Here is a 17,899-nt window from a genome sequence, read left to right as displayed (position 1 = left end):
ATTAGCCTCGATATGCGCCTTGATTTGCGTGAGCCAAAACTCCATATTACGGACCACTACCGTGGCTGCCATGGCGGGTTTAAGATTTGTCTGTGATGATTCCCAGGACTTTTTCAAAAGGGAATCCATCCTCTTATCCATGGGGTCAGAGAGTACCCCCATATCCTCGAAGGCCAGATCTGTATTTCTGGATACTTGAGAAAATGCTGCGTCTAGTTTTGGAGTTTTATTCCAAACTAAACTATCTTCATTTGCAAAGGGAAATCTCCTTTTTAGTGCATTAGAGAAAAAAGGTTTCCTCTCTGGGTCCTGCCATTCTTTTTTAATGGCATTGACCAACACATCATGGACTGGAAAAACTTTTTTCTGTTCCTCCAGACCTTTGTACATTTGGTCATGTAATGACAAAACTTTCTTTTCCTCCTGGATACCTAGAGTGGTGTGGATGGCATCTAAAAGTTCCTCCACATCCTCTAGAGAAAGTTTGTACCTTGAGGCTTTGGAGGACTCACCGTCCAGCGCCTCTATATCTGATTCCTCCTGGGAATCAGAAATGGCGCTACCCGCTTCTTCCTCAATTTCCTCCGCTAGACCCTCCGGTTTCTCGCCACTACTAGGGAGAAAATCCGTGGGATTAGGTGAAACAACCTGCTGTGCTGGTGGGACACTGCTTTGGGGCTGGGGCAGTTGAAAGGAGGAAAAAAGAGCCTGAAAGGACTGAAAGGTACTAGAAAGCTCCTTAACTGACGCCGCTAGATCTGCCCCCTGTTCTGCTGTCTGTTCTCTTAATACATCCCCAATACAGCGCTTACAGAGCGTTTTCAACCAGGTTTCCCCTAGTGTTGATCTGCACACAGGGCACTTCCTTTTAGAGCCATGGGCTGATTTGCTTGAGGCTTTCTGAAAAGAGAAGCAAACAAGAGACAGCAGCACATTAGCTGGGGCCCACCAGCAATAACACAGGGATCACCAGGAGTGCCCCCCAGGACCAACCACCACCAGGGTCCCAGAAACTCCCATCCCTACCGACCACCAGGAAGGGAAACACCCGTGGAGCTAATAGGGCATAGGCAGGTGAACACCACCCCAGGGTTCACTTACCTGCGGCTGGCTGGCGCTTTCTTCGGATGGAGCTGTCCTTGAGACCTCTGTCTCTGACATTGCTGCTCAGCGGAACGGTGGTCTGCTGTCTCCTCTGCTGACGCTTCAGACTGGAGAGACTGCACCAGCCAGCGTGCGTGGTCCGCTTTCCTAGGCCGCGTCCGGAACCGGAAGACGCGGCCTCGTGTGGCTGTCCCGCCCCCACCGGAACTGACGTTCCTCCGGACCAGCGCGCTCCAAGCTGGCTGCAAAGCAGGGGGGCCTGAGGAAGCCCACAGCGCCACCCTAGGCAGAGAAGGCAACGGACCTCCCAGCTTACTCTTTTCCCCAAAGAGACGCTGGGACGCACATGCGGCGCTGCAGGTGACGACACGCTAGCCGGCCTGAGCGCCAAATTCAAAAAAGGTAAACTCTTTTAGGCAGAAGAACTCAATCTTCTAAGATTTGCCCAATAAGCCTCAGCTTCCCCAGCCATCGGCTCCTGGTTCCACAGCGGTGTCTCCCCACCGGAGGAAACACCATAACTGAAGGGCCAGTGGGAGGATGAGGCTTAAATCTCTGATTGAAGGCGGTGTTTCCTGAGAGGGGAGGAGCCGGGATCTCTCTAAGGTGGCTGTCCTGAAAGACGATCCAGGGAAAGAAGGACCCCAGAAGAGGAGGATCTGGGCGGCTCTGTGCAAACCTGCTCCCATCCACGCTATAGCCGAAAGACTGCTACATCGCATATCGACTACTTACCACGTGATCAGCTGTCAGCCGATGACAGCTGATCATGTGATGTAAACAGAGCCGGTAATCGGCTATTTTTTTTCCTTGCGCTGATAGCGTGAGAAAAAAAAAAAGTCCATCATAGGCGGCTGTCATCGGGACATCGGTCCCAATCAAGGAGAGCAGCCTCCTGCTCATCTGTGCCACCCACCAGTGCCCTCCAGTGTAGCCTATCAGTGCATATCAATGAAGGAGAAAAATTACCGGTTTGCAAAATGTTATAACTATGCAACAAGGGCAAAGGCCAGAAGTGTTTTTTTTTTTTTTTTTTTTTTTTTTTTTAACAACACACCACACACACAATTCATGAACCACATCCAAAAATTGTTCGAGAATATATACACTTTTCATTTAGCATTTTTTTTTTTTTTTTACAATGGTTCCCTTATTAGGTGGCAGAAGTCAATCCTATTGCGATACTGTAAATGACCTGGAAAACTACAGGAGAGTTATGCCTTGTTATGATGTATTTTAACGTAAATACTCAATGCCACTTTAAGGCCTCATTCACACTTGGCCGTTCGGGTCCGTCTGTCGGCGGACCTGAACGGCCGCTCCTTGCATCGCTATGGAGCGTCGGATGTCAGCAGAGACATGCCCGCTGACATCCGACCCGCTAAAAACAGTATGGGGGCCACGTCCCCATCCGTCCATGCGGATCGGATCGGGTAAGATCTGATGAAAAGGGACATGTTGTCCGTTTTCATGAGATCGCTCCATAGGAGACAGCGGTGCCCGACAAGCCCCTCCCTGCTCAGTGAGCAGAGAGGAGCTTGTCATCCGTCGGCTCAGCGGAGATCTGCGGACAGATCTTCCACTGAGCCGACGGGAGCAGGCGGACTCCGTAGCGACGGAGTCCGCCAAGTGTGAATGAAGCCGTACCTGTATATTTTTGAATAATATAAAATATTTAACACAAATATCCACTTGCGCTCCAGAAGGTTTGACCCTTCAAGACCAGGCAATTTTTTTGCCCTTTAGCACTGGCTACTTTAATTGTGCGGCAATGCTGTACCCAAACAAAATGTATATAATAATAAATGTATATAATATTTTTCACACAGCGCTTTCTTTTGGTGGTATACGATCAACACTGGGTTTTTATTTTTTTGTGATAAAAAAATCCCAATATGTGTATATTAAGTCGATCGCATAAAAAAATATAGGGGCAGATTCGAGATTTGAGTTACGCCGCTGTAACTTACTTTTGGAAGCTTTGAATCCACAAAGAATTTGCGCCGTAAGTTACGGTGGCGTAGTGTATCTCTCGCGGCATAACAGCGCCTAATTCAAATCGGCGAGTAGGGGGCGCGTTTCATTTAAATGAAGCGCGTCCCCGCGCCGAACGAACGGTGCATGCGCCGTCCCTAAATTTCCCGCCGTGCATTGCGCTAAATGACGTCGCAAGGACGTCATTGTTTTGACGTGGACGTAAATTACGTCCAGCCCGATTCACGGACGACTTACGCAAACGGAAAAAATAAATTTAAAATTATACGCGGGAACGACGGCCATACTTAACATTGCATACGCCACCAAATAGCAGCTTTAACTATACGCCGGAAAAAGCCGACTAGAGACGACGTAAAAGAATGCGACGGCTGCTCGTACGTTCGTCGGAAATAGCCAATTTGCATACTCGACGCGGAAAACGACGGGAACGCCACCCAGCGGACGCCGAAGAATTGCATCTAAGATCCAAAGGCGTACGCCTGTCGGATCTAACCCAGATGCTGTCGTATCTGGTTTTGAGGATTCAAAACAAAGATATGACGTGGGAAATTTGAAAGTACGCCGGCGTATCAGTAGATACGCCGGCGTACTCTTTGTGGATCTGCCCCCTAGTGACTACAAAATGATGGTATATATACACACTGGAGGTTTTATACTACGAATGGCGGTGATCAGCACCTTTAATGGGACTGCGATAGTGCAACAGACAAACTGACGATCATCAAGCCTAAAATGTGAATTTTTTTACACGTGTGTAAAAAAAAAAAAATTACATTTAAGTGTTAGAAAATGGCTAAATAGGTCTGTACTGCAGACACATTGCTGCATTATTTTTGCATTGACATACATTTTAAGTGGCAAGATTTTTTATTTTATTTTTGCAGTTTGCAGAGCACGTTTCTTTCATTTTAAAATGAAAGCAATTGGGCCCCTGCAAACTTGTAGCCATAATGTGCAAATATGCACAACAGATTAGTACATTATGGCAGACTTACCTTTCAAAGTGATTCCACCAGTATTGTGAAGTCAGTGTTCCTGGCAATTCCACCACCTCCAGGCTTCAGCTGTTCGAATGGCCAGGCCCACATGACATTAATCCCGCGCATGGAAGTTACTTTTCCCCACAGAATCGCACCAAAAATTGTACACTCAGCTGTGTGGCTCAGTGTACACACACAGAAAAAAAAAAAAGTGCCGATATATGCACATATATTTTTTTTAAAAGCCGAATTTACTTCTGCTTTCAGTTAGCTGGCGAGAGTCTCTTTAAAGGGATTCAGGCAATCCGTTACGGGTAGTGGAATTTTATACAACTATTAAGTCTTCTAAAATCATGTTCCTAAAGTGTATATAATAAATACACATGTAAAAGGAAATGATCCTACACATACATTACCGCCCTAAGCTTAAGACAAACACTGTCCTGGAGACCATTTTGCTGGGGTGGTTACACACACAAGCTCAGCTGTGTTTACATGTGTTGCACAGTACTGGAATCACACAGTGGTCTGTAATACACATTCCTGCCACTAGGGACAACTCACCCAGGAGACCTCCACTCGCTTGATATTAACCCCTCCAACATTTCTAATAATGATGGCAAGTAGGTAAATAATGGAATAGATAAAAAGACAAACTCACCATGTGTGGATGATGTTGAGCACTGGGGATATTAGATTCTTGGAAAAATGTGCTGAGAGCAGTCTAAATACAGAGGGAGAAAAAAATAAATAAGTGGTTTGTTTAGCCTTTGATTTTCAAGCTTCTCACAAATACAACTTAAAAGAATCAACCTGATAAAAACTAGTGTTTGCTGTTTTGAGGACAAGAATTCACAGACATGATATCTGCAGGGGGTCAAGTTCAAATGTTCTAGTTTTCTACAACAATATAAAAACATCCTGATGCATATGGGCAGATTGGCCCGTCAGTGTCAAATCCTGTTTTTGGGTGACAGAGGCCATGCAGCCCTGCTACCAGCAGTCTGTCCAATACAATAAAAGGCAGAAATATGCAGCGGCTGTACACTGTTCCAAGTGGTACTTGCATTTAGGGCCGCATGGGTTCAGGGATGTATGCCCCAAATGGGGAACCTCTGGAGTCAGAGCGGGTCCAGCCATGGTATTTCAGTCCTTTGAGGCCGACCATAGAGGTCTGAACCTGTGCCTTCCAGGCACCTAAAAACACGTTTATGCTGTATGGGCCAAACCATCTGCATGCAAAAGCCCTAACACTTGCAAGTGAATCTAAATCCTAATTATTAAACTTTTGTTTTGGACAGGGAAGGGTTTAAACCGTCAGTCCAGTTTTTATTGCCGTTTGGTACGTGCAAGGAGATCCACCCTACTTGTCCTGGAAGACATTTTCACTGGGGCTGAAAGCAAGAGATAAGTCACAGTTCTAAGTTGCCAATGGAACAGGAATAGATGTGAATTCTTCCAATGGGGACACTAGTTCCAGTGGGAACTGTCTATGAGAGGATTTTTTTCCTTCCTGTTGTGACAGGAGATTAAAAATGGGACACAGACAGCTCCCCGGATTGACAGCAGAGGGAGCCAATGCTTGTCTCAGCCAATCAGGAAGAAGAATACCGGAAGACACTCCGGGACATCGCTGCACAGAGAAGGCTTTTTATCTTAAGGGTCCTTTCACACATACGGATTGTTTATTTTATCAGTTCATCCATTTTTTCATCCGTTACTTTTTTTTTACATCCACTACCAATGCAAAAACGGATGAAAAACAGGCCATTTGTCGATTTACTTCGATCTGTTTTCTTAAAGCGGGGGTTCTCCCTAAAAAATTTTTTTTTCTAGCATGTCATTCAGCATAGTAGCTTGAGCTACAGTATGCCTTTATAATTTTTTTTTAGCGCCGTACTCACTGTTTAATCGGGTTGTGAAGTTTCAGGGGAATGGGCGTTCCTATGCAAAGGGCTCGTGTATGACGGCCGGCTATGGCGCGTCACGCTTCACGGAAATAGCAGAAATAGGTGTTTGTCCTTCACGGCGCCTGCACAGTCAGCTCCGATGTCTGTGCGCAGGCGCCGTATAGCGCCGGGAAGAGCCAAGACCTACTCCGGCTATCTTCGGGGAGCGTGATGCGCCATAGCCGGCCGTCAATCAACTTCCCTCTGTATAGGAACGCCCATTCCCCGCGGGGAGTCTGAATCTTCACTGTAGGATTACACAGTGAGTACGGGGCAAAAAAAATAAAATAAAGGCATACTGTAGCTCGCGCTACTATGCTGAATGACATGGTAGAATGTTGTTACTGAGGGTGAACCACCGCTTTAAGGATGAAAAAAAAAAATAGGGCTTTCACCCATTAAAAAAAAAAAAAAAAACGGATGTTGATGGATGCCGATAAAAATAGATGATCATCCGTTGTCGTACGTTTTTATACATTGATGTTTGTCAACAGATGGATGAAAAACAGGCAAATGGTCCGTATGGCCCCTTTCGCACATCAGGTCCACCTGTCAGTTGTTTTTAGGCGGACCTGAACAGACAGACAGATGGAAACCCTATTTTTCATCTGTCTGGCGGATCGGATCGAATGAAAACAGACAGGTGGATCAGTTTTCATCCGATCCCCCCATAGAGGAGGGAGGAGCTCTGACAGGTCTGTCCAGGGCTGCTATCAGAAATTTTTGGGCCCCTTACACAGCTTTCCCCAGCACATGCCCACAGGCCATCACACACACACACACACACACACGTGTGTGTCCACACAAATCTGTAAAACACAAGCCCCCGGCCTCTCCCTGTACACAAACTGCACCATTCTTTCCTTCACATCCCCAACTTGTAAAGGAAATCTTACTACCTAGTCCCAGCTCGTTTTTACAAAGCTGGCATGTTGCTGACAGAGGAGCACAGTACAGGCAGCTCACAGGAGGGGTGCACATGCACATAGTAGCCAGAGGTGGCAGTAAAGAGCTTGATATCTGAGCTCAGTGACACAGGGAGCAGCAGAAGCTGCAAGTTTGTTTCTATAGTGCAGAACACAACTCCCCCTTCACCTGTCCTGCCTTCTTCTGGCCCGAGCAGGCCCCTTACAGTTGTATCGGCTGTAGCCCCTAATGGCGGCCCTGGGTCAGTCCCTGCACAGTGATTTGGAATTGGATAACTTATGCCCAAACTGATTGTATATAACTCAGACTGCATTCACACCCAAGCGTTTTCAGCTCATAAAACGAATGTAAAACGCCTGAAAAACACTTTTTTTTTTGTAAATGCAGCAAAAACACGAGACTGAAATGCTCAGGTGTGAATGCAGCCTTAGAGTATTAGATTGCAAGTTCCTTTCACACAGGACTGGTGTGAAGAGCTTTTTTGGCATTGTAAAGGTTTGTTTAGTAACTAGTCACAATTTTGGGAATGGAGAGGGATGTACACCTTTAGCTGTGCATGCATGGAGACCATAGACATATCATGAATGGATAGGAACAAAGAGCATAACGGCCATTTTCAAAATGTAGGTTTGGTTTTCAGAAAGCAGTAAACATCACATCTGTGTTTGTGATAAAGCCAGCAAGACACTACAGACTTAAATGCTTTAGTATTGGCAGTCATATTTTAGCAGCTATAACATGTATAGGGGCGTATGAGATAAATTACAAATATATAGGATTGTATTATAAAACTAGAAAAGATACAATTTCTGGGGAAATTGTGCGACGTGTTCTTGCCTCCACCAATACTCCTGACTGGAGACGGTGTCCCTGGAGATGTAAATGTGATCCAACAGTGTGTCGATCCATTGCCCCACCAAAAACTGCACCATCAAAAACTGGTTGCTATGGACTGGTTGCTATATACAGAGTATGCTAGTATGCAGAGCCAAATCCCCCTCAGCGTTGTGTGGGAGGAGCTAGAATTCACCTCACAGCTGTGTGCGAGGAGTTATGATTCACCTCAGGGTTTCCTAGGAAACCAATGTTTATATGCAGCCTCTAAGCACAGACCAGAGATTCTTGCCCTTTTTGAATACTTGTCCTTCTTCAAACGGTTACATTTTAAAAACTATAAATCGTACAGCGAATATTTATATTGTGAGAATCACAAGACCCAGACCTACAGTTTGATGCATAGTATGTCTCTGAAATTTAAAAATTGAAGGCACAGTCGCAGTTTAAATATTGCCCTTCAAATTTAAGGTGTCTAGACTGCAACTTCAATGGAAGTCCATGGACGTTAATGGATGGCGTGAGTTGCAAACAAATGGTCATATTGTGAAAACGATCAGGACAATGGCTTAGCCGTGGACACGTGTAGTGGCAGCAGGGATAGCTAAACTTTGATATAAGATTTGTGTAGATCGGCTTGAAAATGAGGGAGTGGTGGCAGTTTAGAAATCATGTCCTGATTTTTCCGTTTTTGTCATGTCACCCTCTAGATTCACTATTCATTCCTATGGGACAAATTTTGCCACAAAAACTACGATATTTTGCGAACGATTCGGCGAAACGTTCCACAAAGTAATGACAATCTGATTGGGAACAATCCGCACGTTTCGGTTTATTACTTGTCTATGTAGTGTAAAAACTGTGGGAGGGGTTAGGGTGGTAAATTTGGCTATAAGAATAATAATAAATGCGAGATAACAGTAAGTGATCTTACTATGCAAGAACACTTAATAAAATATTTATTTTAAAAACTGGATTTCCTACAGTGTAAATTGTATGACATTTAGGGCCAGATTCACAAAAGGGATACGACGGCGTTTCTCCTGATACGCCGTCGTATCCCTGTTTCTATCTATGCGACTGATTCATAGAATCAGTTACGCATAGATATCCCCAAGATCCGACAGGTGTAATAGTTTTACACTGTCGAATCTTAGGATGCAGTACCGCGGCCGCCGCTGGGGGGAGTTTGCGTCGTAAACCAGCGTCGGGTATGCAAATTAGGAGTTACAGCGATCCACAAAGCTTTTTCCCGTCATTACGTCGTCGCGAGTGTTAGATTTCCGTCGCAAAGATAGGGCACCTTTAACATGGTGTAAAGGTACTCCACCATGTTAAAGTATGCCTGTCTTTCCCGCGTCGCTTTTGAATTTTTTTTAAATCTTTTATTTTTCCCGGCGTAAATCTTTTTTCACGTCGCGATTCACAAAACGTTGGCGCGTCATAATTTCGCGCAAAACACGTCGGGAAATTTGCGACGGGAGCATGCGCAGTACGTCCGGCGCGGGAGCGCGCCTAATTTAAATGGTACGCGCCCCATTCTATTTGGCCCGCCATGCGCCGGACGCATTTACGATACACCGCTGCAAGTTTCCAGGTAAGTGCTTTGTGGATCGAGCACTAAACCTGAAAACTTACGGCGGTGTAACTTAAATGGCTTACGTTTCCCCGGCGCAATTGTACGTGAATCTGGCCCTTAGTTCCAAAATGTGGAGTTAACAGATATGTGATCCTGCTTTTCAGGTATCTGAGCCTACATTTTGGGCCTGTTCATGCTTGTGCGAGTTCCTGTAGTGCAATCATTCCCCCACCACAGTAACATGGCAGGACACTAGTAAAATGTATCAGATGCCAACTGTAGTAGTTTGCCCTACTGCAGTTTGTGCCAATCTGTGCATTTAGGTAAAAACATAAGCTATAGTGCAATGAAAAAAATTAAAAATAAATTATTCACCTACATTAAAAAATTAAAAAAAGGAAAGGAAAAAAAATTCAATTTTTGATCAGCATCAATTACTCCATGGACAGAGAATTGCAAAGACAGAACAATGAAACACGCCAAGCTGCTTTTAGTGCCCAGAAGAGGATAAAAAAAATAAAACCACCAAGGTATGTATTTAAATCAACCTGGGATTATAATGACTTGTTGACGGGAGCTCTTTGTCCTAATCAAGCATGTCTGCAGTTTAACAGCTTTGTGCAGACGTGATTGCTTAATAATCATAGACGGAAAAGAAAGAAAAAAAGAAAATAAATTGCTTGTGCTTAGGAATGTACAGTTTGTTTACAATCACATACACAAAGATGAAGACCACAGATTCCTTGCTCTTCAAAACAGAGATATCAACTACTGAAAGAAAAGGGTTTGGTGTATTTCGTTTTTTTAATTTAAAACAAAGAATTTTAAAATCATATAATAATTAATCTTATTTTTATTTAAAAAAAAAAAAAAAACAGCCATACAAGCAGCTGCCCAGAATCTAACAATGCGTCTCCATTTTACACTAGTGTGAAATATATGCTGAACATATAGAAGCAAACAGCGTCACTATCCCCTTCCATATAATGTATTCCAGCAAACAAAAGACAGATATCCCTTGAAAAAAAGGGGGTTCATTTTAGTTACTCGATATCAAAAAGAAAAGAAAAAAACAAACAAAAAAAACATAATACACATGATGGGAAAGAAGCGCGAAGACCAGTAAAGCTGGTCTGTGTATATGTATGTGTGCAGCAGAACAAGGCGGGGACAAAACTGACAACAATAACAATGAGGATTAACCCTTTCACAGGCTCAGAGCCACACTGCGGGATTTCACAAGAAAACCCAAACACAGGAAACCACCCTCTAATGCAAAATCTAGATATATAACAAGAGCAAAATAAAGACAAGTTGTTTTTTTTTTGTACATTATGACAATAAATTTAATCCCAAATCTACAAAAAAAGGAGAAAATCAGCCGGCTTGAAATGGTTCCTAATACATAGCATAACACATTCCTACTAAACACCTTTTGCAAAAAACATGTGGGGTTCCCATTTTATTATTTAATTTATAGAGGTGTTCCAGTTTAATACATAGGTTTAGATTTACGTGTCCTGTGTAAATTTTAAAGTCACTTGCATGCATTTTTTTCCTTGTTCCCCCTCTGTACGATATTGACAAAACGTATAAAAATAAATAAATATAATTAAAAAAAAAGTCACTTGCATTAAGGAAATTGTGAATCAAGGTAAAATATACAATTTAGGAATAAAAAATAAAAAATAAAAGACAAACAACCGAATAATGGTGCAAAATATTAAATTGAGTATTTTTATTTTTTACTTTCTGACCAGATTTTGATGATTTGATGTGGATTTAATATTGTTGGAGACTGATTCATAGAACGTTAAGTGCTGCAACCCAATCGTACTCCGATTTAAAATATTTCCCCGTTTCCTTAATGCATCAACATTTAAGCATAGGACTTCCAACATGGGTGACTACAAACATCTTCATGATCCTTTGTCAAATTAACAGCCAGATGATCATTAAACTATTTTAGCATCCCTCATTCTAGGACAGTCCGATTGGGGGGTATTTACAGCAACCCTTTGCCACAAGACACAGATGTCCAGTGTGGATATATTCTAGTCCTTGAGCTCATACAAGTATATGAGAGATACAATTACTGAGTTTATAAATAGAGGAGTGGGCTCCAAACCCCCCACTGCTCCTATAGGAACTCGCTAAAGTGTCAGTAGACAAACACCAAGCCAAGCTATTTTAGAACCCCTATAAACAATTCTACTACTAACCCGAATAGGAGAGGAGACCTCCTGATGCTGAACATTATCTGCATTTATTACATAGGCTGTGTCAACAAAGACTGAAGACATGATGCATACAAGCTCAATGCGTGTCCTTAAATTCATGTGCACTTTGATACATGTGTGTAACAATACATGATGTGCATAGAAACGTTAGGAATCCATGTATTGTCAGTCACATATGATTTATCATGATCATGCATGTTAAAGCATGCTGTGCTACTGCATTGTCTAGGCCGATTTCTGCATAAACACTGGCAGTGAAATTATTATTATACAGGATTTATATAGTGTCAACAGTTTACGCAGCACTTTACAATATAAAAGGCAGACAATACAATAAAATACAAGAGGATTAGGAGGGCCCTGCTCAGAAGAGCTTACAATGAAAATGATACAAAAAAGGTATATATGTATTGCTGAAAAAATAAGATCTATCCTGTGTGGGTGTCTGCCATCAATACCAACTCATTTAAGTCTATTGTTTAGGTTATGTGCAGGCCACGTGAAGTGTGCAGTACTATGCACCATAATGCACACAAATCCCTGACAATAAGATGCACACAGTCAACCTGACTAACTATGTAACTATGTAACTATGTAACTATGTAACATGGAAGATGATCAAATAGAGAAATTGTTTTCGGCATTATAAAAATAAAATGCAAATCAACAGTCACCCTGATTTGTAGTTTTTGCAGCATGCCCAGGCCTCCACATAGACAGATGACAACCTTCCTGCAAAGGCTACGACTTATCCCTCTAAGATTACAGGCTTGTACTAATGTTTTCTAATCTAGATTTATACCACAAAAACAGATGACAAAAGTCTCCATTTCACATGCAGTTCTGAACGACCAGTTCTGGGACTTAACCGGCAACAAGACCTTCTCACTGGTAACCTTTTCTCCTTCATCGGGGTCGGGGCTCTGGGTAAAAAGATGTATATAACACGGGGTCAGTGGTTACATATTATTAGCGGGGCAACTTGCACCCTTTAGACACATGCTTCTCTTCTCATCCTACCTCGAAATGTATAAAGAGAATTGGAGAGAGAATCATATGATATTTTGAGCAACTTTTAGTTTTCAAAATTCATTAATGGGAGTTCTAATTTTTGGAAGCCAATAAGAATAAAGACTTCACTGGTCTGGCTTCCGATTCGTTGCTATGAATTCCACTGCCTCAAATTACCACTGGACCTCATCACTGCTGCTATTGGTACAGGTACTTCTAAGTATGGGGCATATATGTACCCTTCCACAATGCAGTACCCAATCACCAGGCCAAAGTGATATTACCTGGGGGAAGGAGAACAGAATGCAAGAATTGACTTTCAGGAGAAATTCCCTTCTCCCCAACAAATCTTTGTAGGGAATGCAGTAGGCACTAGGCAGGAGAGGTGACAAAGGTTAAGTGAACCTAAACTGACCTTACGCCTTGAGGATAAGCCCCCCCCCCCCCCCCATAATTACCTTTGGAGCAGGGACCAGAATATCAGCAGCCGTCACCAACAAAGAAAGGACCTTCTACCAAAACAGACAATCGGAGCCCCTTCCTACACACACATATCAATGCACTTGGAAAGCAGGTTGTACCCATTACAATTTATCTGTATGATCTTCTTTCAATGTAACATGCAGGCCCACCCAAGCAATCTACTATAGATGTACCAAAATGTATGTAACACAAGGACCTACCTAATGATTTCCTTCCAGGAAGGTCCTTGCACTATATATTAAATGAGAAGTACAGACACAGCTCGTTTGGCTGTGCTTCTCCTGTAGCGCACAAGAGCGCAGTGCATTCTGCATTGCTGTGACCCGCTTCCAGCGAACAGCGGGCTGAAGCGCGCTGTCAGCTGACGTCACAGAGCGGGTGCAGGCTCGGGAAAGATTGCGACCATATGTCAGGATCTGCCCACATGCCTGGACCGGTACCGGGCTCAGCCTCTCCCCTCCAATGAGGAACAGGAGGGCAGAACAGACCGTGGTGACCGACAGTCACCAGCTCTCTGCTCAGGGAGCTCTAAGAACCCAGCGACCTGTGGTGTTTGATCGCTCGGTTCTTGGCATTAGAGACAGCAGGTGATCAGTGCTGCATCCACCTAGGTAAGTATGATTCTAAAATAATAAACATTCCCATACTTCTCTTTGAGGCTGGGTTCACACTATTGGATGAGGTTTTCTCTTCACCCAAATTGCATGTCAGGAGAGTGTGACCGGCTGTCTATGGAGCCGTGTAACACATCTCTGAAGCGGCTCCAGTGTGAATTGCATTGGAGTCCTGTGTGTCTTCTGGTCTGTTTCAGGTCCGAATTCACCGAAAAATTTGTGCTCAAATCAGACCTGAAAACGATGAAGGACGACACACCGCACTCCTGCTGTGAGCCACTCCGTGCTGCGATGTGAACCCAGCCTTAAAGTAGATTGAAAATTAAGAATTTATTGTGTACAGTCAGCTTAAAAAAGGACAACTATACCTTTGGTCTATTGTGTGTCCCAACCCAAATGTCAGACCTGCTCTCCATAGGAATAAATAGGATATTTCTACACGTGTGCCGGAGAGAGTGGCTGTGGGGCTCCCCATGGTCTGTACAGCTTGGATCATGCAGGAAAGTGGACAGGCGAGTATATAACATAGGCGGGGGTTCATCTTTAAGGAGAACAAGTATAAGCCCAGGTTCACACTGGGCTGCGGGAGTGAAGCCGTGCGAGTTCAGCTGAACTCGCACGATTTCACTCCCGCTGGCAGTCCCGATTTCGGACTGGATTTAAGAGACATTTGTGCAGGTTTCTGCACAGATGTCAATGTAAATCGCGGCCCGAAATCGCAAAAAGTAGTACAGGAACTACTTTTTGAAATCGGTGCAGCGCCGCACCGATTAGGACGGTGTCATTGCCGACAAATGCCGCCGATTTGAGATGCGATTTGACATGTGAAATCGCATCTCAAATCGAAGCAAATCGTACCCAGTGTGAACCTGGGCTAAATGTCCTTTAACAGAGGGAACCGAAAGGAGGTGGTGGTCACTGGGACTCAGACACATTGATAGGTATTAAGGTGAATTTGAATTGGGTTGTTTCTCCCCCCCCCCCTCAAAACACAAGGGGACCAGTGGACCTCTGAATCTTTAATTATAGATCCAATATAGAGCATCAGAGGGTGCTTACCACACATCGGGAGGATGCATTTTGTTTAACTCAAGATCTGTGCAGAAGCTTCCAGTGATAAAGACCGGTCCCCTGCTGCTCTTGTGCAGAAAGACTGATCTGCCGAGTTCAGCTGTGCCCACCCCCCGCTCTCTATATGTAGCACAGCGATTACATCACTGCTGCTTTTACAAGGCAATATCTGGGTTTGTAAAGACTTTTGGTGCACAGAGCAGATTTAAATCCTATGTGGTGAATATATTTTAAAATAAAGTTTGTGTGAGCAGTTTTAAGGTCTCACTCACACCAACCTGCATGCTAAAATGCACCTGGCTGGTGTAAAGCATTTACAACACATCACACTGTTTATAATTATATTTTTTTTTTTTATTTAACTATCAAAGTGTCACTTCATTCAAGCCATTCTAGTGAGGTGACATGCAGTGCGCAAAAATGCAGGCATTACACAGTTTTTTTTAATGGGGTGTACGGCACTGTGCTGGGACCAGGGTAAGAATTATTTACCCTTGCATCAAATCACAAAAGCGTAAGACCCCCATACAGATTTTTGTCTTCAGAATTACCAAAACCATGTAGTACAAGGGCCTGCCTGATTGCATACAAATTGAGGCTGGCCATACATTATATAATTTTCTTCTATAGATGTCCTTTAGATTTACCAAAACCATATAATATAAGGTCAAATCTAAACAATTTGTGTGTAATCAGGCAGGCCCTTATACTACACAATTGAAGGTTAATCGAAAGAAAATTGTATGGCCAGCTTTCAGTGCCGATCCTGACCTCCCTGGGGCCCTAAGCAAAATTACATGTCACATTAAAGTTGAGAAGCGGGGGAGGGGGGTGTTCTGCTATTGGAAATGACATCTTACATTAAAGTGAGAAGCGTGGGGTGCGGACTTCTTACCTCTTCTCCCATGCAGCCAGCGAGTTAAGAAGTTGGGTGAGGGGCCGAAAATTACTTCTCACCAGACGGGGCCTCTAGTAATTTGGGGGCCCTCCGCAGCTTTGCGGGGCTCTAAGCGGGTTGCATAGTGAGCCTATAGGGCGGATCGGCCCTGCCAGCTTTAGTCCCCATACGCACTATTAGATTTTCTGCAGATTTTTGTCTTCAGATTTACCAAAACCTTATATTATGAGGTCAAACCTTAAGAGTTTCAATTTGTATGCAATCAGGCAGGCCCTTGTACTACATGGTTTTGGTAAATCTGCAGAAAATCGAATAGTGTGTACGGGGCTTTAATCACAAGAATACGCATCTATTTTAGTCATGTGACTTCCACCTCATTGGAAATGAGGAACTTAACATGTCTTTTTTTTTCACAATAAGGATCCTCATACTGGTGGGTTATCTTAATGAATAGAACCTAAATACGTACCTGTTCCTCACCACCAGTCAGCAGAAGAATCTTCAACATCCGACACTTCCAGGAGTGTCAGATCTCTGTTCTCCCCCACTGCACTCTGTGGTTTGAGCCATCTTTCCCTACAAACACAGCTATAGTACAGGGGGCAGCGGGAGAAACCATGACCCTCAGGGGGGGAGTTTGCCCATGTTAGAATATTCTATGGGTACCATGGTTTTTCAATAGAGCAGGGATTGGTGGCACAAGTTAGGATGGATTTTTTTTTCTCCAGGTTTATAGCAGCAGAGGGTGTCCACCCCATGGGGAGAGTATGGATTTGTGTTTGATGACAGGTGTCCTTTACAAATAATACTTAATTGAATAAGATATAATGTGTATAAGGAATGAATAGAAATCGAATCTACTTGTAGTTTGTATGAAATCCTCCATTCAGTGGTCACATGACCGCCTCCATGTCTATAAATAAAGGAGCAGGGCTCGGTGTGTGCAGGCTGGAAGCGTGCTGTGTGTACACAGTGAAGGGTGTGTGTAAACATGGTGTGCTCCGCTCTCTCTCTCTCACCTCGAACTGCCAGTGTGCCCCCTGCAGGAGCTGCTTGGCCTGGTCCGCCGCACAGCCTGCCGCCAGCACGAACTGATTAATCATCACCTGGTGCCGCAGTTCCTCCATGTTCACCGACATCCCGGACACCGCTCCGCACTCCCACCCGGCCGCCTCGTTATGTCTTCCACCACAAGACCCGGCGCGTCACCCACCGGAGGGAGGGGTTGGCCGAACACCGCGGCCTTTCATTGGCACGCTGAGACGTCCGTCTACCCAGCTGCGCCCCGTGATTCGCACGGGCATTGGTCCGCCTGTCTTGTTTTGGCAGTCCTCGCTCTACCATTGGCGAGGGCTTCCTCTCCTCTGTTGGGCCCGCCCATCTTGATGTTTTGGACTTTGTTGATAGGACGGTGGCTTGTGTTGACGGGCGCAGCGGGGCGCTGATTGGACAGAGGAAGCCGAAAGGGCCGGGAGGCCGTCGATTGGCTTTCGCCGGAGAGTTTGAACACAAGGCTCTGAGGTAGTGCCGCGTGTGATTGGTCGCTGGGTGCCCGTATGTGACAACAGGGAAATGTGGCCAAGTTCATTGAGGACTTTGTAAGGGTGAGAGGTGGAGGAGGAGGAGGTGCCGCGTGTGTGTGTGTTTACCCGGGCCGGGAGAGCAGACAGGCCCAGCCCTCCGCACCACACATACCGGCCGGCCTGACAAGAGGGGCCGCACTCCTGACAGACAGTCACCTCCTGTGTCCTGCAGGCCAAGCCTTTCCTTCAGGTTAGGACGGAGAGGAAGGTCTGTTTTTATCTGCTGGCTGTGCTCCCATTAGGGAGACTTCTCTGTTTGTACCGGTGACTATTGTTACCAAAACATCATCAACACCATCCACAGCTGTCCTCCACACTTGGGTAGAGGGGAAAACTTTGACAAATTTGCTTGGAATCTAGGAGCCAGCTTAAAAAGTTAGGAGCCAGGAACGCGCCCCGTCCCGCCGAGCTCGCGCGCAGAAGCGAACGCATACGTGAGTAGCACCCGCATACGAAAGCGGTGTTCAAACCACACATGTGAGGTATCGCCGCGATTGGTAGAGCGAGAGCAATAATTCTAGCCCTAGACCTCCTCTGTAACTCAAAACATGCAACCTGTAAAAAAATGTAAACGTCGCCTATGGAGATTTTAAAGGGTAAAAGTTTGTCGCCATTCCACGAGCGGACG

The 17,899-nt window shown here is 44.6% G+C and overlaps 1 protein-coding gene across 1 annotated transcript in view; it reads right to left on the bottom strand.

Annotated features, from left to right (window-relative positions):
- The window catches only part of UBALD2 (UBA like domain containing 2), a 40,618-nt gene extending 23,696 nt beyond the window's left edge, over nt 1-16,922 (bottom strand). The window contains exons 1-2 of the mRNA XM_040330061.1: nt 16,708-16,922; nt 4,744-4,806 (exon numbers count right to left, since the gene is read on the bottom strand). Of these exons, the coding sequence (XP_040185995.1) occupies nt 4,744-4,806; nt 16,708-16,827 (183 nt within the window). The 5' untranslated portion in view covers nt 16,828-16,922. The remainder of the gene's footprint in view (nt 1-4,743; nt 4,807-16,707) is intronic.
- Between the last annotated feature and the right edge of the window lie 977 nt (nt 16,923-17,899).

The sequence above is a fragment of the Rana temporaria genome, chromosome 12 (assembly GCF_905171775.1).
Source record: "Rana temporaria chromosome 12, aRanTem1.1, whole genome shotgun sequence".
Classification (NCBI taxonomy): domain Eukaryota; kingdom Metazoa; phylum Chordata; class Amphibia; order Anura; family Ranidae; genus Rana; species Rana temporaria.
The sequence above is the reverse complement of the archived record's forward strand: the minus strand, read 5'-3'. Positions and strand labels throughout refer to the sequence as shown.